At 37.9% G+C, this 24,460-nt stretch overlaps 1 protein-coding gene across 7 annotated transcripts in view; it reads right to left on the bottom strand.

The window, feature by feature from the left end:
* Positions 1–3,026: 3,026 nt before the first annotated feature.
* Positions 3,027–24,460, bottom strand: part of efr3a (EFR3 homolog A (S. cerevisiae)) — a 175,720-nt gene continuing 154,286 nt past the window's right edge. For 6 of the 7 annotated variants that reach the window (XM_069921661.1, XM_069921658.1, XM_069921663.1 and 3 more), the window contains 7 exons: positions 21,778–21,839; positions 17,522–17,649; positions 11,686–11,774; positions 8,695–8,743; positions 7,199–7,302; positions 6,641–6,690; positions 3,027–3,510 (listed from right to left, as the gene is read on the bottom strand). In XM_069921661.1, the coding sequence (XP_069777762.1) occupies positions 3,402–3,510; positions 6,641–6,690; positions 7,199–7,302; positions 8,695–8,743; positions 11,686–11,774; positions 17,522–17,649; positions 21,778–21,839 (591 nt within the window). In that variant the 3' untranslated portion in view covers positions 3,027–3,401. The remainder of the gene's footprint in view (positions 3,511–6,640; positions 6,691–7,198; positions 7,303–8,694; positions 8,744–11,685; positions 11,775–17,521; positions 17,650–21,777; positions 21,840–24,460) is intronic. The other variant, XM_069921659.1, reaches the window with a different exon arrangement.

The following is a 24,460-nucleotide window of genomic DNA, read 5'->3' on the forward strand; positions in this document are numbered from 1 at the left end:
TGCCTTGGCGAATCTGTTGTCTATCTCGTTGTCGATCCTTGCATCTGATGAAATGGTGCAGCCGAGATAGGTAAACTGGTTGACAGTTTTGAGTTTTGTGTGCCCGATGGAGATGTGGGGGGGCTGGTAGTCATGGTGGGGAGCTGGCTGATGGAGGACCTCAGTTTTCTTCAGGCTGACATCCAGGCCAAATATTTTGGCAGTTTCTGCAAAGCAGGACGTCAAGCGCTGAAGAGCTGGCTCTGAATGGGCAACTAAAGCGGCATCGTCTGCAAAGAGTAGTTCACGGACAAGTTGCTCTTGTGTCTTGGCGTGAGCTTGCAGGCGCCTCAGATTGAAGAGACTGCCATCTGTGCGGTACCGGATGTAAACAGCGTCTTCATTGTTGAGGTCTTTCATGGCTTGTTTCAGCATCATGCTGAAGAAGATTGAAAAGAGGGTTGGTGCGAGAACACAGCCTTGCTTCATGCCATTGTTGAAGGAGAAGAGTTCAGAGAGCTCATTGCTGTATCTGACCCGACCTTGCTGGTTTTCGTGCAGTTGGATAACCATGTTGCTCAAATACATCAACAATAAAACCACAAGGTTTTGAACTTTCGTGGCTAACAGGATCATTGAAATTGATAAAGTCTCACATCCAATACAGTGGAGATATGTTAACACAGTTAACAATCCCGCCGATCTGGCTTTCCGAGGTTTGAAAGCCAAGTCTTTTTTGAAGAATGAAATGTGGTGTCTGAGCCTCAACTTCTACAGTCTCAAAATGAGTGACCTCAAAATCCTGATAAATTAAAAGTATTTTTTACCAGGTGGTCCTGAAGTCAAAAGACTGCAAATGTTGTTCACATAATGTCTGAACAAATGGATTTAGTTACCTGCTTAATCCATTACTTCTCATCCTGGAATTGCTTGAAATGGCCAACAGCATGGATGCTCAGATTTAAAAGATGTTTTGGAATCATAGCAGACAGAACAAACAAGTGATGTTCCTGCTCATTTTCAATTGGATAACATCTATCAAAGAGATCTACCACAAAAAGAGACAGGAGAGCTTGAGACTCAAGATAAAGGAGGTCTCACAGTTGAAGAACTATCTGGTGTTGAAATGGAAATAATTCACTTTCGTCAGAAGAATTTTGCAGATGAAATCTAAATGTCAAAAGGACAAGACACATTTGTAAACGCAATCCTATTCTCGAGACCGGTGTTTTAAGAGTTGGTGGGCACCTTAGTAGGGCAGCGATGCCAGATGAAATGAAATATCCTGTCATACTGGCCAAAGATTTCCACATTTCAAATCTGATTCTTCAACATAGTCACGAAAAGTTAAAAATTTTCAAAGTGACTGGATAATGTAAGATAAAGTTGTAGCCTTTCTTCCATAGTATATTTTTTGTTGAATTAAATTTTTTACTTTTTTAAGTTCAAAACTTATATCCAGATTTTAAAAAAATGTTTGCTTCCATTGTATTCCAGTGGTCCTTTTCTTTCCTTAACTCATCTAGCAGCTAGATGTAATATTTTTTTCTCTTTCTAGATAGTGTAGCAATTTTACCAAAATAGATAGTTTTTGATTTATTTGAGGTTTCGGTGTCAAAGCCATGAGCTCTTTCAATATTATCTTGAAATTCTTCAGCTCGTAAGACTTGAGGGATCCATTGTTTTAAACATTCTTTGATGTCTATACCCTCTTCGCCCTTGTTCAAACCTATTTTTATATTGTTGTGTCTGCTAAAATTTTCTAAAGCATCAATTTTCTGAGCCAGTATTTCTTGTGTCTTAGTAGCATCTTTAATTCATGTTTTTTCTTTCACTTCCACTCCTTTAAATTGTTTTTTCATGTTGGCATTACATTCTCCACACATATTTTAACATCTATTTCTAACACACAATTTCTATTAACTTTAATTTCGGACATCAGTGTTTCCATTAAAATTTTTAATTGCTTATCAAAATATTGTATATCCACTTTTGAGTTGGAAGTTTACTTTTCTTAATTTTTTTTTGTTTCTTCTAATATTTCTGGATCTAGTTCTTCACTTGATATAGACTCTGTTCCAGCAATTGTTTCCAAACTGACTTCCATTATACTTGAAACAGCCTGTTGCCGATATCCTTTTTCCGTCAGTGTCCTGTTTAAAATGAGTTCTGCAGATGCAGTTACATTTCCTTTCCTGACTCTGTGAGCGACTGTTGAAGCCCGCACTGCCCCGAATTGTTTCAATTGCAGACTGCGCAAGGGTTACCTTCTCTGGAACAGCTCCTGAATGCACTCTACAGGTAAGGCCTTCTTCCTTCTGTCATTTTCGTTGCTTCTTCTCTGACCATTGTAGGTTTTTCTTTCTTCGGTGCCATCCTCAAATTTTTCTCCAACTGTTTAACTTTCCGTCTTTAATTGTTTTAAATCACTGATTTACCACTTTTTTTGATTTTTCTCTGGAGAGGGCTAGTTATACCGGACCAGTTACTACTCAATCAAATGGACATTCTTAAAAACAAACAGCATATGTGTTCACAAATTTATACTATTTTAGTACTTAATAAACTAGATTTTCAAACTCAAGGGCCTGATATTTGAAGGGAGACTGCATAAAATTGTGAATTTCATGAAAAGTTAATGCAATAGAAAAATGTTCCATAATGCAAAATATCTGTAGCTACTTTTCTAGTGGCACCAAAACAAACTCTGATAATAAAGGCACATGATTCTGCAAGCAGAATAGTATTGCTTCAAGTTGTATTTCATACTGAGTGTTATTTCTGCAAATGGGTTTTTAAGTGCAGTTTCAGTGATGTTTTATTCTGTGTATCAAATGTCTGAGAAGTGCAGATTTTCTTTTAATTTCAAAACATTATCTGAATTAGCAAATAAATTTTTCATATCTATATTGCAAATTGTTCTCTTGATGTTTTGGTACATGTTTACAAGTTTGGAATGCTGTTGAACAAAACAATCGCAAAATTCATTTAAAACAAGTTCTCATTGATAAATATAGCAAACCATGAAAAAAAAATCTAGATGGAGATTTATTTATAAAGTACATTCTTTTATTGGATTAAATTGATTTTTAATTTTAAAGTCATGCATAATTGTGCACACAACACTTTCACAGTTGTGAATGTTAGCAATTCCTCAAACATGTTGCACCTCTTGCAAAGTGATAGTAAGTTTTCAAAAGCACTCTTGTACTACCTGATACTTATTCACTTAAACATTGTACATTTAAAGGACAAGAGCACATCACAGTGAACAGCAAGTTCTAATAATTAACTGATTGTTCAACTAAATTGATTTAAAGATTCAGTGAAAGTATTCCACAAACACCATTCTTAAAAATAATAAATCAATGGAAAACATGCTTAGTTATGTTTTCTTGAGGTATCTCAAACAGAAGCAGCAACTAATAAACACAAAGGTCTGGAAACTTCATTTCGTAGACTGGGATGGAATGGTACTGAACATGGCCTGCTGTCACACTCATGGATCCTGACGGGCTTGGAGGTGGTCTGCTGGAGATAAAGGTAAATCTGATGACTATTACTATATATTAGGATACCAATTGTGCTCAAATGACAAACAGTATTTTTTGGAGGAAAGCTCTTTTCATTTTCTCCCAATTACAAGGAAGTTATTTTTAAGTAAAAAGCGCATTGAAGTTTCCAATTATCTTCCCCCAGGAGATACTACAATTGCAAGGTTGTCAGTAGAATGTAACTGATTTTTAACTGTTTCTACCATCTTAGGTTTCCAAAGTCAATTCCATTCTACTAAATGTCTAGATTACAAGGAATGGTGTCTTGCAAACTGAGATGTAGTTGCCCTTTACCATTGAATTTTTAAAAAAACATTTTTTCCCCCAAGTTAGTATGATTAGATATTCAAAAGTAGCACACTTAATTACATACTTTATTCTAAAGTGTAAGCAAAGGTAACATTTGGGAGAGAACATTTATTTTCCTGTTCACTTGTCCTATCATTACTTTTAAGCTCTGCTTAACATATTGAATGGAAGTTTTACATTTTTAGCACATCTTTATTTGTTCTTCTTTGGCAGGCCATGGGGATAACGGATGACCCATTTCCCCTCCAGCCCTTGGGCTGATAAAAGACTAGCAGAGTCTCCCACATCTCTGAAGATCCATCCTGGGGATTTCATGTCAATGCAATAATGAAGAAGGCTTGCTGGTGTCATTAGGAGTTTGAGGAGATTTGGTAAGTCACCAAAGGCTCTTGCAAATTTCTACAGGTGTACCGTAAAGAGCATTCTGACTGGTTGCATCAGTGTCTAGTACAGAGGTGCCAATGCACAGGACAGAAAAAAGATTTCAGAGTTGTGAACTTGGCAGCGCCATCATGGGCATTAGTCTTCACTTCATTAAGGACATCTACACGAGGGGATGTCTCAAACAGCAGCCTCTATCATCAAGGACCCTCACCACCCAGATCATGCCCTTGCCTTGCTGTACCATCAGGAGTGAGGTATAGGATCTTGAAGACAAACACCTAATAGTACAAAAAAAGCTTCTTTCCCTCTGTAATCAGATTTCTGAATTGACAATGTACCACAGACACTACCTCACTCTTTTTATTCTTTTGCACTTTTTTTCCAAATAGCCTTTTGATGAAAATGTAATTTACAGCAATTTTTCACCTGTAACGCACAGAAATGCTGCCACAAAACAATGAATTTTCTGACATGTTCATGACAATCTATTCTGATTCTGAAATGGGGCAGGAGGAGGTGAAGTGCTCCTTCCACCATTTATGCTGCATGCTGTGTGCTCCAAAATGATAGATGAGCTTTTCAGTGAGACCTCAAGAGCTCCTCCTTCATTTTTCTGTGTGGCCATGGGGACAGAGATAATCAAGAGTTGCTGGGGATGTTGCACTTTTTCCAAGGTGGCTTTAAGTACTTTGTTGAATCACTTCCTTTATTCACTAAGAATTTCTTGCTATGATGGAGCCTGGAGTAATCTGCTCGTTTTAGGCGTCTGAAGATGGCTGTGCAAACAATATGATTTGTCCGTCAGATCTACTGAAGCATAATTAGAGATTCAATCTGGAGTTACAATACTTATCAGAACACTATTACGGCTCCAGTTACCCAGGTTCAAATCTGCTGCCTATAAGGGGTTTGTACATTATTTCTGTGAACGTGTAAAGGCTTCCTCTGAGGGCTCTGTTTCTCTCCCTTGCTCCAGACGCATGGGTTTAATTGGTCACAGGGATATTTAGGGTATGTGGGCCACAAGTGCCTGTTACTCTAAATTAAAAGTACATGACATCTTCAGAGAGAGTGCTAATGTTGGTTTACTTTTCCTGATTATGGATGGGGAGGTTTTTTTTCCAAGCAACACTGCAAATTAGGATTGAACCCAGGTACCACATACCTCTTAGTTCCACGAGGGTTGCAATCAAAATATTGAGAGTTATTCTGATATGACATTAAGAGTAGAGGGAGAGAACCCCTTGAAGAGCACATTTTATATCTTCCAAATATTGATAATTTGTGGGAGAGTTGCTTGCGGTATTTGTCCTAATCTTGTAAGACAATTATCAAGCTATTTATCAAAGACCAGGCTCTTAACTGCACTTAATTTCATCCAGGATCAACCTAATTGGTTGATAGAAATGGAAAGTAGCTCACTTAAAATTTAGCTCAAGGTTCCCCCCTCCCCCATCCCCACCAGTTTTAAAGCTTTAAAATTCAAGTAAATGTTCTTAATTGAGCCAATGCAGCACTGATCTCAGACACAACACAGCAATACAAAAATACAGTTGAACAGATTCATCCTGCATGATGAACTTCAAAAGAATTATTGTCTTTGAAAGATGAACGCTGAAGTCGCACAGCATATACATGAGGCGTTTTTGATAGTTTTCAGGATTAACGATAGTACTGCTTGTCAGACAGTCATATATATATTGCAAAGCACAGTGATTTTTATTTGTTAGAAGTAGTTGAGCGTACAGCAGCAGAACATCTGAATTCATGGTGAGATGTGGAACACAATTGCAATCAAATGTTCAGCTTGTCATAAACAACACAGCATTACTTTTCCTATGCTATCATGTAAAGATGCACAAAATGGCTAATTTTAGAGCTGGAATAAGTTGAATAAAAATGCATAACCTTGGTTTGTGATTTTTGAACTTTTGTCCTGGTCTTGCAATATGTTGAGTCATTTGCAATTCTGGACTGTAAGCCTTTAAATGTGAAACTAAATCACATTGTCAGTGACACCCATAAAACCCTAGAGGAATTCAATTCTCTCCCCCCCCCCCCCCCCCACCCTCTCTTCCCATCTCAGTTTGTGTACATAGACAAAAATGATGTGAAAATATTTTGTTTTTTAAGGTGATTTCTTATGGGAGATAATTTCAAAAAGCAGACGGTTTGATTTTAGCTGATCAAGTTATGAAGTTGGTTAAATATGTTGAACCATTAATTAAATGGTTACAACACAAACAGATAGTTGCACAAGATTCTTCTCCTGGTAAAGTAAGACTAATAACAAAGTAATTCAATGTGCAGGATAATGCAATTTAATTGTTTTATAATAACTGGTCATTAATTTATTTCATTATGCACTCATTGGCTATTATAAAATTAATGAATACATTGAAAAAAGCACTCACCTTATTGTCAATTCAAATATCTCTGCAAGCTTGTCATGCAGGAGGTTTGACTAGAAGTGAGATATACAAGACTTATTGTGGAAATAAATTCAATAAAGATAACTATTTAGTATACAAATTACAATATTTGAACCAATCAAGCTTTAAGTTTAACAGAACATTTTTTTTTAAAATTGCTGAATGAATAATGTTGAACATCACAGCAAAGATCATTGTTGGGTTTATTAATAGACAAACATTTAAAAACACACATTATTCTTTGGATTCAGATATTAATTGAAATGTACTGAAAATAAGAGTTTCAGCATATCCCAAAATGAATAATATCTCGTTCTGTACTCTGTCTGCAATTATAACAAATGTTATCCTGAAAAAAATAAAATCTCTCTCTACAACCACACATTCAGACAAAAATAATGTTTTCAGTTGGGAAGAGAATGCAATAGAGTATGAATTGCACATGTTAAAAATACTGCTTTAATAGGAAGTAGCATGTACACATTTGCTTTTATTAACATTATATGCAGTATTTAAACTGTAATAGAAATTTGGTCTAACCTTGGATTCACATTGAGCTGCAATCTCCTCAAATGGTGCTTTCTGAAACTTCTCAATTACTTGGCGCCGCTTTTCTCTCTCTTGTTCTTCAAGATTTTGGTTATCTGATTGATAAAAAGGACAAGTTCCAGATCATTAAAATGACAAGACTACTAAATCCATAAAACTAAGTGCCAAACTTGTGCCACAAAAGCATTATTATGAAGTCACACTTTATTAATCCAATTCAATCACAAATCAACCAAGAGACTCCACTTGCCAAGAGTCAACAATAAACTGGAACCTAATTAAAAATACCTTGGACTAATTTGTTCATATTTTGACAAGTGTAGAAGTCAAATTCTCTTCAGAACCAGGTTGTACAATAGATTCTACCAATATGAACCTGGAGTGTATTCTACATTCTAATTCCCTCTGCAATTAAAGGAAAGCAGATTTTATTTGTCTCAATTCTTGAAGAGATAAACCAAGGCTATGGGGGAAGTCTTTGGCTTGGCTTCGCGGACGAAGATTTATGGAGGGGGTAAAAAGTCCACGTCAGCTGCAGGCTCGTTTGTGGCTGACAAGTCTGATGCGGGACAGGCAGACACGAATGCAGCGGTTGCAAGGGAAAATTGGTTGGTTGGGGTTGGGTGTTGGGTTTTTCCTCCTTTGCCTTTTGTCAGTGAGGTGGGCTCTGCGGTCTTCTTCAAAGGAGGTTGCTGCCCGCCAAACTGTGAGGCGCCAAGATGCACGGTTTGAGGCGTTATCAGCCCACTGGCGGTGGTCAATGTGGCAGGCACCAAGAGATTTCTTTAGGCAGTCCTTGTACCTTTTCTTTGGTGCACCTCTGTCACGGTGGCCAGTGGAGAGCTCGCCATATAACACGATCTTGGGAAGGCGATGGTCCTCCATTCTGGAGACGTGACCCATCCAGCGCAGCTGGATCTTCAGCAGCGTGGACTCGATGCTGTCGACCTCTGCCATCTCGAGTACTTCGACGTTAGGGGTGTAAGCGCTCCAATGGATGTTGAGGATGGAGCGGAGACAACGCTGGTGGAAGCGTTCTAGGAGCCGTAGGTGGTGCCGGTAGAGGACCCATGATTCGGAGCCGAACAGGAGTGTGGGTATGACAACGGCTCTGTATACGCTTATCTTTGTGAGGTTTTTCAGTTGGTTGTTTTTCCAGACTCTTTTGTGTAGTCTTCCAAAGGCGCTATTTGCCTTGGCGAGTCTGTTGTCTATCAGTATTAATAAACAAAAGGCTAGGAAGTGAATGATAACTTGTCTTTAAAGTATTAATAAATTGAAGATTGGATGGGGACTGCTACATAAATAACTCTGGAATTTGTTAATCTATTAGGAGAAAATGGTTAAAATGCATTTTCTTTTATGGAGAATCAGAAATTAAATTGTGCAGTTCAAAGATTTTTGATTTTATTTATGTTATTCATCCATCCATAACCCTATCACATTTTGCTATGGCTTGTTGCACTTTAAAAACATGTTATACATACCAATAGCTTTCTTTAACGTCTCGAAAGTGATTTCTTCAACTATCTTTGCCTGTGGAAATGAAAAACAATACTGTAGTTCTTGAATAAAACCACAGACCAGTAAAGATGTATCTGACAGGGTGCAAAAGAGATTTACTAGATGGATTCCAGGGATGAGGAACTTTAATTATATGGATAGACTGGAGAATTACAGCATGGTAACAGCAAAGAAGGTCATTTGACAAAGCCAGTCTCTGTCAATTCTTAAGTAGGAGCAATCCAGCTGATTCCACAATGCATAGCATTCAAATTATTTCCTTTTAAATACTTCCTTCTTTCTAGAGTTTATCAAGTTTCAATTTGAATGCTACAAATAAATGCCCTCCTCAACCTGGAAACCAGGATTTATTCTTCCTTACAAAGCTGATAGAGTCATGTAAAATCATCAAGGGTACAAGCAAACCAACCATTGCCAGAGGATGTAAGGCTACAGGTGATTGGCAAAAGAACCGAATGTGACAAGAGGAATTTAAATAATTGCAGCAAATTATTCCCAAGGCTGCTTTTTGGCAAGTAGGACCACTTGGCTGTGCTCCTTCTGCCTGCATTCGGGCAGAGTCTAAAAAGAGAGGCTCCAGAGATCAGGACAGTCAGAAGGTGGTTGGGAGAGGCTGAACAATGGATACAGGACTGCCTCAAGTCAATAGATTGGTCAGTGTTCAAGAACTCATCTGAGGATCTGAATGATTACAGCAGGGCCATTACAGTCTTTATCAAAACAGCTGAAGATGGGTGTGTCCCCACCAAATCATTCAGGGTTTCTCCAACCTGACGCCCTGGATGAACAATAAAATCCAGAAGCTGGTGAGAGCCAGATTACAAGCTTTTAAATCCAGAGTTCCAGAATTCTCCACAACGAGCAAGTATTACCTACGAAAAGCCATCTCCTGGGCGAAGTGGAGATTCCGGACAAGAATGGAAACAATGAAGGATATCCAACAGCTGTTGGACTAAATCTGCTAAAAAACAGTGCAGAAGGAGACTGGAAAGCTTCACTCCCAGATTAACTCAATGCTTTCTATGTCTGATTTGGCACCAGAACATGGAAGAACCACTGTGCACTCAATGATCCCTGATAATCCACTACTGTCAATATCCAAGGATGACCTGTGTGATGCCTTCAGGAGAATGAATCCAGGAAAAGCATACAGACTGGATGGAGTACCCAGCCGAGTACTAAAAACCTGCACTGACCAACTTGCCATTGTATTCACGGATAGCTTAAACATCTCACTCTGACAGGAGGTGGTACCCACCTGTTTCAAATAGGTCTCCATTGTACCTGTGTCCAAGAAGAGTGTGGTAACTGCTTAAATGACTACTGATCAGTGGCACTCATGTCCACAATAATGAAGTGTTTTGAGAGGCTGGTGTTGAAGCACATCAGCTTCTGTCTGTGCAGCAATATAGATCAATTACAATATGCCTACAAGAAAATGATCCCTTTTACTGGCTCTAAACAAAAGCCCTGGAACACCTGAACACCAAAGACGCATACATCAGGATGCTCGTTATTGGCAACAGTTCAGCATTTAACAGCATCATCCCCTCAAAACTGATCAGCAAACTCCAAAACTTGGGCCTCAATACCCCACTGTAATGGATCCTGGATTTCCTCACCTCAAAACCACAATCAGTGAGATTGGTAAGAACATTTCAACAATCTCCATCAGTACGAGAGCACCATAGGGCTGCGTTAGCCCTCTGCTTGACTTGCTTTACACCTGTGTGCCTCAGTATGACAATAATACCATCTACAAATTCGCTGACGATACCATGGTAGTGGGCTAAATAAAAGGGGGTGATATGGTGACTGGAAACTTGGCTGAATGGTGTACTTGCAAGAACTGCACTCAATGTCAGCAAAACCAAGGAGCTGATTGTGGACTTCAGGATGGGAAAAACAGGGGTGTACGATCCAGTGCTCATTGAGGGATCAGAGATGGAGAGAGTGACCAAATTTAAATTCCTGGGAGTCACTATTTTAGAGGACCTTTCCGGGACCCAACACACAAATGTTATTGAAAATCTTGGCAAATCTCTACAAGTGTGCTGACCAGCTGCATCACGGCACGAAGAGCCTTGTTAAAGGTAGTTGACAGAGCCCAATACATCACAGGCAAACCTCTCCTTACCATCGAGAAAATCTACATGGAACATTGCCATCAGAGAGCAGCAGAAATCATCAAGGATCAACACCTCCTAGGACGTGCTCTGTTCTCACTGCTGTGGTCAGGAAAGAGGTATAGAAGCCATAAGACTTGTACCACCAGGTTCAGGACCAGTTGCTATCCCATCACATCTGACTCCTAAATTAAAAAACCCAATCAGATAGTCATTTAAGGATTCTTCCTTTGCAAATTATTTTATGTATTGCACAGCTAGTTTATATTTCTTGCTTTGTTTTCAATTCCCTCTTTTGTATGTGATTCTGAGAATAAATATGAACTTCAAACTTTGCATGAGGAATGCATTGCCAAAATGGGGGTGTTATGTGTTGGGGGAGGGTGAGGTAGAAGAAACAGATTCAATTGTAGGATTCAAAAGAAAAGTAGATCAGATAGAGAAAAGAAAACCCTTTAGTTTGATGGGGGAAAAAAAAATCATGAATTAGGATAAGGAGTTTCTCTTGCATAGAGTGCACAGCTGTGATGAGTTGACCTTTCCTACTGTATACTTTGCAATTCTCTGATTTATCATTAATCAAAGATTTTTTATCTTTCAAGCAAGGGAGGGGTGAAGTCGAGGAATACCAGCCAACATCTCATTTACATGATCACATAACCATTTCAAGAGGCCTAGGTTTAAAGTGAGAAAACTGCATAATCCAAAGAGGTTAGGGACCTTTCAAAAGAATAAAACCCCATCAGATATTTTTCAGTAAAAGAGTAACATTACTGTTGAAATTTGTCCCTTGGGAGTAATAACGTGTAGAGAAAAACTTTTCTTTACCTTGTCCTGCTGAACATTGACACCAATGAGGTCAACTTGGATTGACACAGTGTCAACAATACTTTTTCTTCTGGACAGCCTATCTTCATCTAAAAGCAATTATATGTAATGTAAATTGAAGTTCAAAATTCACTTCATTTATGAAATGCAATACTGTACCTCTAAACCATCATCCTAAAAATACAGATACATTGGAAAGTGCACAATTTATTGGAAAAATATAGAACATGCTTTGATGTTAATTTTACCACCGTCCTAATTCATAAAGCATCACAGTCCCACTTTAGGTCATTTTATTTAGGCTTAAAATTATGTGGAAAAATGTGTCAATAAGTCTTGGTTCCATAAGGCCTTCAGTTGATATGCAATGTTGCATCATGAAAATTCACAGCACTGCTTTTTGAGGAGCAGATGGTAAAAAGGCAAGAAAGAAATCAAGAAAATTATATACAATACCACAAACTGAACTTGGTTAGCAAGGGGAAAAAAACAATTTCATATTGCATAATCAAAATAAATTTAAAAAAAGACTTGTGTAACAAGGGAGGAAGCTGTTCCTACAAAACTGTCCGACTCATGATTTCCTGTAAATGAAGCTGCATTATCTGAGATTAAGAAATACAAGTTGAAAAAAAAATTGGATTACGTGATGTTATGTCTTGTCTTGATTTAGAGAAGATTAGATGCTCAATTTCCGATATAAATTCAAATTTTCAAACACTGTGGGGACCCTTTTTGAATTATTTTCATAATCTTTGATTTGACATGAAGGTAGAACGTGTTGACTAATGAGGTAACATCACAACTCTGTGCTTTTTTATTGGGCCAAATGCTTTCTTTCTTGGTAGTGGGTTTAGATTTCTTTTATATACCAATAAAATATTAATTCAAAGCAATTTGTTTGATTGACAATGTAGAGTACCTTGGATGAAATCATATGATTTGGGAGTAATGTATCTTTCTGACTTTTAACATACCTGTATATCCTTATGGACTCTATTTTTTGATGTTAATAAAAATATTGAAAAAGAAAACAATTGGGTTTATTTAATCCTTTTCTCCCCCACAGAAGTTCAGTGAGAGCAAGTTTTAGATCACATCTCAAAAATTTGGATAACGATTTGAGAACTCCAAGGGTGAATTTACGTAAACTATTGGCCATAACGCAGGGGTTGCCTGTGAATAGAGTTTAACGCACCTTACTCAATTTAAATAGTTGGTTAAACAGTGAAAGCATTTAGTACACTCAGCCCCATGTACATCCTCCCATCACTGTCCTGAAGATTATCATAACCTTAAATGACATTATTACTTATCATCAACAACAAAAAACATCACACACACCATCTGCTAGTAATATAAAGTTGTCTGCATTTGGTAAAAGACATTAGACAGAACGACAATATTGTTAATGTGTTAAGCTGCTATGATTATATATGTGCCAGCTACCTGACTCTTACTGCTTGGTCAATATTGAGCATGAACGTGCAAATATTAAATGGAATGAGTCTTGCTTTTCTTTTGTTGCCAGAGATGGGTCAGGGCTAAAGCCTGCTTAAATCTGTAACCTTTGAGAAATAAAATGTTTTCTATGAATAATCACCTTGTGGGAAGTCAATATTCAAACTTGGAATCTCATATAATGACCTTGTGTGACTAATCATTATCTTTCAAAATCTAAGTATTTAGTGCAGAAAATACTATTTTTTAAATTTAGAGATACAGCATGGAAACAGGCCCTTCCAGCCCATGAGCCTGTACTGTCCAAGTACACCCATATGACCAATTAACCCACTGATCCGTGTGCCTTTGGAAAGTGGAACACACTTCTCATAAATTCTCATTGTTAACTCCTAGATGACTGGACTTAGGGTCTCCATCCAGCTGCAAATCCTCTGAGGAAATTAATTAAGATTCAATGGGATTGAAATTTAGAAGAATGAGGGGTGAACTTCTTCAAACAATGTTGTCAGGTGGCTTGACAGAGTGGAACTTAAGATTTGTTTTCACCATGAGACGTAGATACAAAATTAAAAAAAAATACTGAAATGTATAGAAATTTATTTCTTGGAGGTCTCTGAAATTTCTGGAATTCTCTACTGCAGAGGATGGTGGATAATTTAGTGTGCTAAAAGAGGTTAAGTATTTGAAAGATTGAAAAACTGAGGGTTATGGGGATTGGAAAGATAGAGTTGAGGGCAGTATAGATCATCCATAATTATTTTGAATGGCGAGGCAGGTTTAACTGGCCAGGTGGTCCTAGTCTTGGTCCTGTTTTCTTGCATTCTTGTATTGTCTGGCATTCTTTTCAATTCAGAAGTCTTGCTCTTCTGGTAATCTCCAAGAGTTGGTATTAAAACAGGGTTTTGGACATTCAAGACTAAGGAAAAAGAGGGTAGTAAATTCTTGTAATTCAAGGAGTGCGGGGGTGGGGTCAGTAGATTCAAGACAGAGGTTGATTATATTTTTTGATATTAAGGGCATCAAGGGATCTAACATTCATATGAAAGTGGTGCTAAGGCAAACAATCATGGAGGATCTTGATATATGATCAACTCCTGCCTCTATTTCTCATGTGGACATTCAAAGTTTTTTCCCAGGATAAAAGCATTGTACACTAGAGGCCATAAACTTAAGGAAGGGAGGGAGCAGGGGAAAGAAGCTCAAGGAAGCTATGTGGAGCATTTTATTTTTAAACACAGCACTAGTTGCCTGGAAAAGGCTGGTGTGAGTAGTAGTACAAGTAGGTACAATTGCAGCACTTGAGGCTTCCAGATAGATATGAAAATATGAAGGGTAAGGAAAGATGTCTATTAAGTGCAAGCAGCAGTTTTAGTTTGATTTGGACATGTTTGTTACATGCATGTGGGCTGGAGGACCTATATCTGTGCTGTTCCTGGAACATACTACTATTTCATGGACCAATATTGCAATCATTTATCTGCTGAGGAAAATATATTATCCCAAATGCAAGGAAAATAAAAATGTATTCCAAGAACTGTTTAACTAAAGTCCATTAAATTGCATCAGGTTTCTTTATTATGCTGCAAAATCTTTGTAATATAGGTACACAATCCTTTATCCGGAACCCTTGGGGGACAGTGTGTTCCGAATTTTGGATTTTTCTGGATTTTGGAAAGCCAGATTTAAGACCACCTGAATTGTGCTACCATATACACCCCCCCCCTTCCAGTTGTGCAAGTCTCTCCAACCCCCTCGCCCGCCCAACACGTGCTGTCGGTCTCCCCCAAGCCCTCGCCTGCCCGACACGCGCTGCTGGTCTCCCTCAAGCCCTTGCCGGCCCGACTCGTGCTGCTGGTCACCCCCGCTCATCTGCCCAACTCACGCTGCCGGTCTCTCGCCCTCGCCTGCCCGACTCGCGCTGCTGGTCTCTCTCCCCACTTGCCGGATCTTGGAGCTTTCCAAATTTTAGAAGTCCAGATAAAAGATTATGTACCTGTATCAATTTAACCATCTGTTCAGAGTTTAGCTCAACTATTCCATCACTACAGTGAACTTCTCATACTGGCATGCATAGCTCTGCTCAGAATAAATGCAGCACAGAAGACCAGTTTGCCTCTCATCCTTGTATACATCACAAGTGGGTTACCCTATCATGTAATTAAAAAAGTTTAACATAAAAATGATTCCGTTTTTAGAAGACCTGTTGAAATTAAGTCAAAGAATTGAATAATATAGTTCAGTTCTAATATAAATCATCAGTTGAATTCTACAGTAACAATTTATTCCAGATGACATTTTATCTTTTAGTAATTTCAAGAAAAATAGACTATATCAGCTCACAATATTTTGCACTGTTCAATATTTGTCTTCAGTCATCAAAAGAGCCAGTTATTATTACCACAATCATACAAGTTTGAGGAAGCTAAAATATTTTGCTAAAGCCTTGCCTTTGGTTTTGAAATCAACACATTTTACTCAAACCTATGAACCAGGGCAAGGCAGAAACAATTAGGTGAAATAATGACTTATGCAGGGATGCATTCATGCTTTGTGCTTTACAAAACATGATGCAGGTCCACCTAAGTTAACTTTTCCACCTGCAATTATATCTGGACTTTCTTGAAGTAGGAAGAAGGTTGAGGACTAGGCATGAGAGATAAGTTAAAGAGAATAGTGATAAGTGCAATAAAGGACTATTTATGAGAAATTGCACATTAGTATCTTTCTGGATGAACCATATGAAATATTGGCAACGCATGGATAAAGTATATTTAAAATGCATTGAACTGGCAATTCAGACTTGATCTACTTTTATGAGCAAATAAAATGAAGCTAATTATTCATCTACTTATTTAAAGTCATTTTTCTCTTCCATCTTTAAAGGTCTTTATTAGACCTTGCATCATCTGCAATATTTCGAAAAGAAAAATTGCAACTGACAAAAAAGTTTACAATTGTTTTCAAATATCAAAAAGTATAAAATTTTAGTTTATTAAATGCATTACATTAGAAGTTATGCATGATTTTTCTTAACAAAACTATGCATATATTTTTTAAAACCAGATGAGAGAATTATCCGATGTGTCTATGACATCTTAAAGGATGTTAAAAAAACTTTCAATACTAGACTATACTTTTTTATTGCAAATTTCCTAGAAAGGCAAGAACTCCCAAGAAAGAGTGACAAACGCTAGAAGTTGGGCACATCAGCAAAATATTATTTGCAGGGCAAATCAAGACAATAAGCAGCCTAAAAAAAAAAGAAACTGGAAATCTGGAACAAAAACTGTATATACCATAAGCACCCAAAGTATCTGGTGGCAATTTTGCAGAAAGAAGTAGAATCAACATTTGATCAGAATAAGAAAAATGATAAAGCATGTGCTTTTTAAGTTGCAGAGTTAATGAGGGAGGGATCAAGTGCAAGCTAATTTGATGGTGGGGTCTTTGGAGAAGGGTTTGAATTCAAGGCAGTGAATAACTTTTCATCATAGTGCAACTTGCTTAACCTACTTGTTACAGAAATCTTACACACCCACTATTTTTAAGTCAACAAAACACTCTGAAATGCAACAGGAAATTGGGGATTGTGCACAGTTGATGGTCCAGCTTGCCCTAGCTTTCCCTCTCTCTCTCTCTCTACGACCTAGCAACTAGAAATTCCCATGTTTTCCTCACCAATGTATCCCCACTCACTATTGCTCTGCTCTTCTCTCTTTGCAACAAACAATGCTAGAGACCTGGCTGTCATGACTTTACCATGGTAGGTCATCTACCTCAACATTATTCAAAGGTAGTATTCTTGTTATTGAGTTGATTGGCCAAAGGGATATCAGCCACTGACTGCTTATTCCTGTTCCCTTTCACTTGACGGTCACCCAGCTGTATGCATTCTATGTGACTGCCTCGTTCCAACTCCTTTATATCAACCCGTCAGCCTTCTGAATGATCTGAAATTCAACCAGCTCCCTTACACACAAATGTAGCTAGATGCACTTGTGACAGGTGAAAGCACTGAAACCCACATTTTAACATTTGACTGAGCTGGTGCCTCTCGCTAAGATGGCTGTTAAAGCCTTTAATTATTTCTGAATGTCTCACCATTGGAAACATTAGAGGAAAAAAAAATCATATTCTTACCAGAGACCATCACTTTATTTTCCTTCCACTGAAATTAACATGAAGCAGGGACTACATCAGGAACAATACAGTGCATATTTTCAAGATAAATTTTGAATGCAATGCAAGTTTTTTTTCCCCCCAGAAACTCCCGTAAAAGACTTGTTAATTATGGGTCAATACAGACATGTGTTTCCAGACTTCATTACCATTAACATGTAGACTCCATGTATGAAAACATTCGTACTCATACCTGTAGGTTGGGGTACATAAGGCACAGATAGTCTGTCCACATTGTAGCCACTGCCAGCCAGTGCATCTGCAATCTTGTTTTGCAAGAAAAGACAGCTTTTGTCTTGTATCTCCAAAGACTTGGGCAAACTATAAATAAAAAATACAGGATTGTACAAATTCTCCAAATATGTGAAAGCAGTAATATAATGTCAGATTTATTGTTAGAGTTCATGTATGACATCACATAAAACCCTGAGATTCTTTTTCCTGTGGTTAGCGCGAAACTGTAACAGTGGCTGGGGTTCAATTCCCGCGCTGTCTGTAAGGAGTTTATACGTCGTTTCCGTGTCTCCATGGATTTTCCCTGGGGGCTCTGGTTTCTTTCCACCATTCAAACACACTGCAGGTTGGAGGTTAATTGGATGGTAGCGTCTTTGAAGCATGTTGGAACCCCACGGCACTTCTCATGGAGATGTTAAAGATTTCAGTGAGAACATCTGCCAGCTCTGCTGTATATCCCCTGTTTTCCATGAGTTGACCTTACCTAAAACTCTCCTCACCTCAGCCACTGTAAGATACAGCCCTGAGTATTTGAAGGAGAGAGGGTCTTCTTTGCCATCACATCATTTTTCACCTCAAAACATGCATAGAAATTGTTCAGTGCATCTGGGAGGGAGGCATCACCAGCACAGGCAGATGGTGCAGTCTTGTGGTTGGCGATATCTTGAATGCCCTTCTACATGTGTCATGTGTCCTTGCTGTCCTGAAAGTGACTATGAATTTGCTGGGCATGTGCATGGTTTGCCTTCCTGCTGGCCCTAGACAGCTTGGCTCTTGCAATAGTGAGGGCTACCTTGTTGCTTATTCTGAAGGCAGAGTCTTGGCTCCTCAGCAGCACACTCAATTTCACAGTAATCCATGGCTTCTGATTAGAGTGAGTAACGATGGTCTTGGGCACAGTGACATTGTCAGTACACTTACTAATGTAGCTAGTCACTGATCCTGTATATTGCTCCAGGTTGATGCAGTCGCCATTGGTTGCTGCTTCCTTGAACGTGTGTCAGTCAGTGTGCTTGAAGCAATCCTGAAGTGCATGAATGGCTCCTGCTGGGCAGGTTTTAACTTGCTTCAGAACTGGTCTAGAGCATCTGTATGCTGGGGTTAGCATTACAGATATGTGGTCTGAGTATCCGAGGTGGGTGCGGGGCTCTGCCCGATACCCATCGGAAATGTTCGCAAATTTTATATAGGTCAACTTTATCCATTTTTTCCTGCAACAACCTATATATATCTGAAATAAACTCCTTATTTCTTTTATCTGCAATTAACATCTCAAATTTCATTTGACCTGGAAAAACAAAATCCTGTCCAAAGTTTGTTGATAAAAAAATCCCTAACATGATAATAAGCAAGAAAAGAATTTGATGAAATACCAAATTTCTCTCGTAATGTATTAAATGTAGAAAATCTACCTGCCTCAAAACAATCCTGTATCATACTAATTCCTTTCATTTCCAAATTTTTCAAATAAGGATTATTTAAAGAAAAAGGGATTAATTTATTTTGATATATCTAATTTTACAGAGATTTTTCCTTTAGAACCTATAAGTTGATTTTGCTTATACCAAATATCCATTATATGCCACAATACAGGTAATTTATATTTTTGTCACAATTAAGGGTTCCATTTATAAATAAAATGACTAATGTTATTTTCAAAAATCTGATCCAATTCATCTTTTGCCCACATAGGTGGTTGTTCAGTATCAAATAACCTATTAATAAATTTCAATTGTACCGCCTCATAATAATTTTGAAAATGTGGCAATTGAATTCCACCCAATTCATACTGCCGTGTTAACTTTTGGATAGAAACTCTTGACAATTTACCTTTCCACAAAAATAATTGAAGTACTTTATTTAATTCCTTAAAAAAAATTCTTTTGTATTATACTTCGAATAGATTGAAAAAGATATTGTACTCGGGGATAAATATTCATTTTTATACAATTCATTCTCCCAATTAAAGTCAATGGTAAATCTTTCCATCTACCTAAATCAGCTTTAATTTTATTTAAACTATATAAATCTAGAAGGAGAAATGGGAGAAGGATTTAGATATTGTTTTGTCTTGGGAAGAATGGTCAAATATAAGTATTGATAGTGTTGCAAAATTACTTAATGTGGGGCACAGTAATGGTCAATTATAATTTTTATACATCAATTATATTTAACTCCTGAAAAGTTGAAGAAATACAAGGTTAGTTGGTCAGATTTGTGCTTTAGATGTGGTGAACCGACTTTTATGCATTCTATTTGGTCATGTGGAAAAGTTAAACCTTTTAGGAGAAAGTTACAAGGTTTTTAAGAGAGTTGTTTAAAATTGATTTGCAATTGGATCCAATGATGTGTTTATTAGGTTATATGAATGTATTAAATGCAAAGTCACAGATGGACAAATCGTATTTGGCTTTTGTACGATTAGGGTTAGCAGTAGCGAGAAAATGTAGAGCTGTTGCATGGAAAAATGAGGTAGAGTTGAATATTCAAAGATGGCATAATAAATTACAATCATGTTTATATTTGGAAAAAATAACTTATAATTTGCGAAATAATTATTCCTTTTTTGTTAAAATGTGGCTTATATTTAGAATATATGCCTATAGATCTTAAGTAAATGATTTGTACAGAGTTGGCACACCAACTCTTAAACTTTTTCAGTTTAAGATCCACCTGGTTTCTGGCCAACATTGCCATGGCCCACTAATGGCAATGACTGAGCAATATTTTCCAGTCAAAGGCAGCTCCGTAAGAAACACACCTATATCTAATTTAACACTTTTAAAGACCCATACGGAAATATGTTGCAGCCCACCAGTGGGACATGGCCCACTGGTTGAGAATTGTTTGTATATGGCAATAAACTCATTATCATATCACTAGATTCAAGGACAGTTTCTTTCCCACTGAATGAATCTCACAATAGTAAAACGATAATACTTTTGCTTCGCACTAACTGATCTCTCTCCCGATCTGCACTTCTGTACTGTATATTATTGCTGTACTACGTACAAAATGTTTCGTTGGATTGTCGCAATACAAATCTCAGCACTGCATCCTAGTACATTCTCCAATCAATTTGAACTTGAGTTGGGACACCATGTTACAAGATTACAAAACATTGTTTAGGCTGCATTTTGAATATTTTGTGCAGATTCAGGTTGCACTGGAGAAGCTGCAGAGCAAGTTCACAAGAATGCTGCCGGGATCGGAAGGATTTACCCAAAAGGAGGAAATGGAAAGGCTATGTTTTCCCCATGAAGGCAGACAGAAATACATGAAATTTTAAAAGGCAAAAACTGTAGAAAGAAAGAATTCCTTTTCTCCAAGGTAGAGGTATCTAAAACATGAAGTACTAGTTTAAGGTGAAGGTGAAGTTTAGAGGGGATCAAATTAGAAGAGTTGTTAATATCAGGAATGCATAGTCAGAGGAGTAATACAGAATCACAACCTTTAAGACCAACATTTGAATAGCCAAGGCACAGAAAACTGAATGCCGATAAATAGGAATGATAAAGATCAGCAAAGGATGGCAATGGATGGGTAGATTGAGGGATGTTGTGCTGTACGGTTCTATGAATCTATAATTTGCTTTGTTCAACAATCCAAACACCATCTCAACTTTTGAGATTCATTGCTGTTCCTTTATCATGGCTGGGTTAAAATCCTGGAACTCCCTCCCTCACAGCATTGTGGGCATACCCACTCTTCAAGAACTGCAGAACGTCAAGAAGCTAGCACACCACCTCCTTCTCAAGGGCAATTAGGAATTGGCAAGCCTGCAAAACTTGTATCCTTGAATGGACACGTTGGCCTAAGAATAAATCTACAGAATTATTTTTGAGTGTTTATAGTTTATAGTTGAGTGTTTCTTGATATGGCTGCAGGAGCATGAATGCACCATAATCTTTAAATGCAAGACATCTCTATGAACTATTCTTGCATATCTACTGCCTCTAATCCATTTGGTGATATAAAATTTTCATACAGAACTTCTAACGGAGATCAGATCTGAAGGACTGCTCATATATAAACTTTTGTGCCTTCTTTAGTGTTTAGTTTCTAATGATACTTCCCAAACCTATATTTTTCTTGTCTTTTTCCTGAGATTCTGATCTTTATTTTGGATTTCATACCAAAGCATGACCAGATACATTTTCTTTCTATCAAATTAAAAATACCTTAATTTTCAAAAAAATATCTACTTGTACATACTTTTCTTGAGAGATATTTTCAGGCAGAAGATATGGTGCTTCTTTACTTCTTACTTCAATCACCTTGTATGAAAAAAAAACAAAAGGTTAGATTTCTGGTATATTTTATATTTTGCTCATTCTAACTAACTGGATTCTGATCAGCAATTTAAACTTCTCATTTCCAATATCACTGCATATAAATATGGAGATAATAGTCATTTAATTCTCAATAAAATTGGATCCATTACCTCGTGCCTCAATTTCACAGATGTAAAAAAATTAAAACCCAGTGGTCAACTGTGCACAAGTCGTTCCAACTCAACAGGTCCACCTCACCCAGCAAGGCAATGCAACTGAGCCTTGCGGGAGAGAGGCTTGATGAGGACAGATGAATATATTCCAGCGTCCCAGCCAATTGCCAGTATCATGATAAGTTCAAGCCCATGATGAGATGCCCAGCCTTTAACAACACCTTCAGGCAACACACATGGATGTGGAAGGTGTCCTTGGTGGATCACAGCCAGATTACGCTCTCCAAGTCGAAGAAGAAAGAGAAAGGTGGAATGGAGAAGAAGTAAGGATAACAATTAGAGGGGAGTACAGCTCCTGGGAAAGGAAAGGATTCCTGAGCCTACTTTGAGCCTCATGGCCAAGACAGAGGGAGGGAAGAGGAGATGAATTTCTGGTATTATTTTGAATATTTTATTTTGGATTTTATAGACTCGAAGTAATTCCAACAACCAATACAATCTTTTTCAACATTCATGAAACATACAGAGTCTGGATTTTATCCCCCTCTCCCTTGCCCCCAAACATATAACCATACCGATTATATATTGTACAAATACAAGTGGGGTTCAGAGCCACCACTGAAACCTAAAAATGAACAACCTTATTAACTAAATAACACAAGTACGGAATAAAAGGAAAAACTTAAAAAAACTCACTAAAATAAAACAAACTAAATAAGTTAAAAAGTAAACATGCACCTCACCTGTGCCATATTCCACTTCCTTAACTCTACTCCTTTCTCTACTGGGACAGATTTTTATAATATCCATATTTTGCAGGGAGGGGGAGCTAGCCAATCTACATGCTCATGTATTTCAGAGAAGGTTGCCACACCTAACGAATATGTCATGTTTCCCCCTTAGATTGTAAGTGATTTTCCCCAGGGGAAATGCAATTCTGCATTTACATATTCCATTGTGTAGTATTTAATTGGGAGTCAGACTTCCATGTAACCATTATACACTTCCTGGCTACCGACAGGGTGACCTTCATGAACTGAATTTGATATTTGGACAGTCTAAAATTCACATTTCCGGTATCTCCCAAGAGGTACAACTCCGGATCTTGTGGAATTTTTTTTTCCCCAGAGTGTCCTCCAGTTCTTCCCAAAAGGGTCTCACTTTTGTATGTAGTCAGGTGGAGTGGGCAAAGGTTCCAATCTTCACACTACACATATTGTACATTTCTGAAATTTCTGGCTTTGATTTAAGTAATTTTTGTGGTGCGAGGTACAGCTGGTGAAAAAAAATTGTATTGCAGCAACCTGTATCTGGCGTTAATGACACCAGTCACACTGTCCACACACAGGTCTTGCCACCACTCTTCATTAATTGTTATCTCTCCCTTGATCTGTGTAAGCCTGGCTTTGAACCCTCACTTTGGAATATGCAATATATTCGAAAAACAAATTTACACACATTTCCTGTTGAATTAGAATCTCCCCAGTAGACCCAGGCAGAGTCATAGACTGTCCTAATTTTTACCTTAAAAAAATATCTTATTTGCAGATAGCAGAAGAATGTTCTATAGACCATGTTTGTTTTTCAACTGCTCGAATGACATGAGCTGCCTTTGTTTGTAACAGTCCTTGATATACCTTATCCCCTTCTGGCACCAGGTGTCTAGGATCTTATGAATTTCTTGATTTAGTAGCACATCAGCGCCTCTACTTCCTCAAGAGTTTGCAGAGGTTTGGTATGATATCGAAAACTTGGCAAACTACTACATTATGTAGTGGAAAGTATGCTGACTGGTTGCATCATAGGCTGGTATGGGGGCACCAATACCTCTGAATGGAAAGCAATGCAAAAGATAGTAGACACAGTCCAATCCATTACAGCAGCAATTATCAAGGATCCACACCAACACTCTGTTCTCCTTGATGCCATCTGAAGAGGTATAGATGCCACAAGACTCGCACCACCTAGTCTAGGAAGAGTTGCTAACCTGCCCGCAACAAATGCATTTAAGGACACTTACTTTGCACATTATTTATTACAGTTCAACTCTGATTATCCGAATTCACCTACATGGTGGTAAAGGTGGCGTAGTGGATAACGCAACACCTTTACAGCACCAGAAATTGGGACCGGGGTTCGAATCCCACGCTGTCTGGAAGGAGTTTGTATGTTCTCCCTGTGTCTGCATGGGTTTTCCCTGGGGGCTCTGATTTCCTCCCACCGTTCAAAATGTACTGGTGGTTGTAGGTCAATTAGGTGAAATCAGATTTTCCAAAATCCTCAATTCCTTCTTATTTACATTTCTCTCTTTAGTATACGACATATCTTTTCTTGAATACAGTTTTTTGAATGACCAGTCTGTAGACATTCTGCCTGGCCAGCAAGAAAAAAGAATCTCAGGGTTGTATGTGATGCCATGTATATATTCTGACAATAAATCTGAACTTTGTA

The sequence above is a fragment of the Narcine bancroftii genome, chromosome 2 (assembly GCF_036971445.1).
Source record: "Narcine bancroftii isolate sNarBan1 chromosome 2, sNarBan1.hap1, whole genome shotgun sequence".
Lineage (NCBI taxonomy): Eukaryota > Metazoa > Chordata > Chondrichthyes > Torpediniformes > Narcinidae > Narcine > Narcine bancroftii.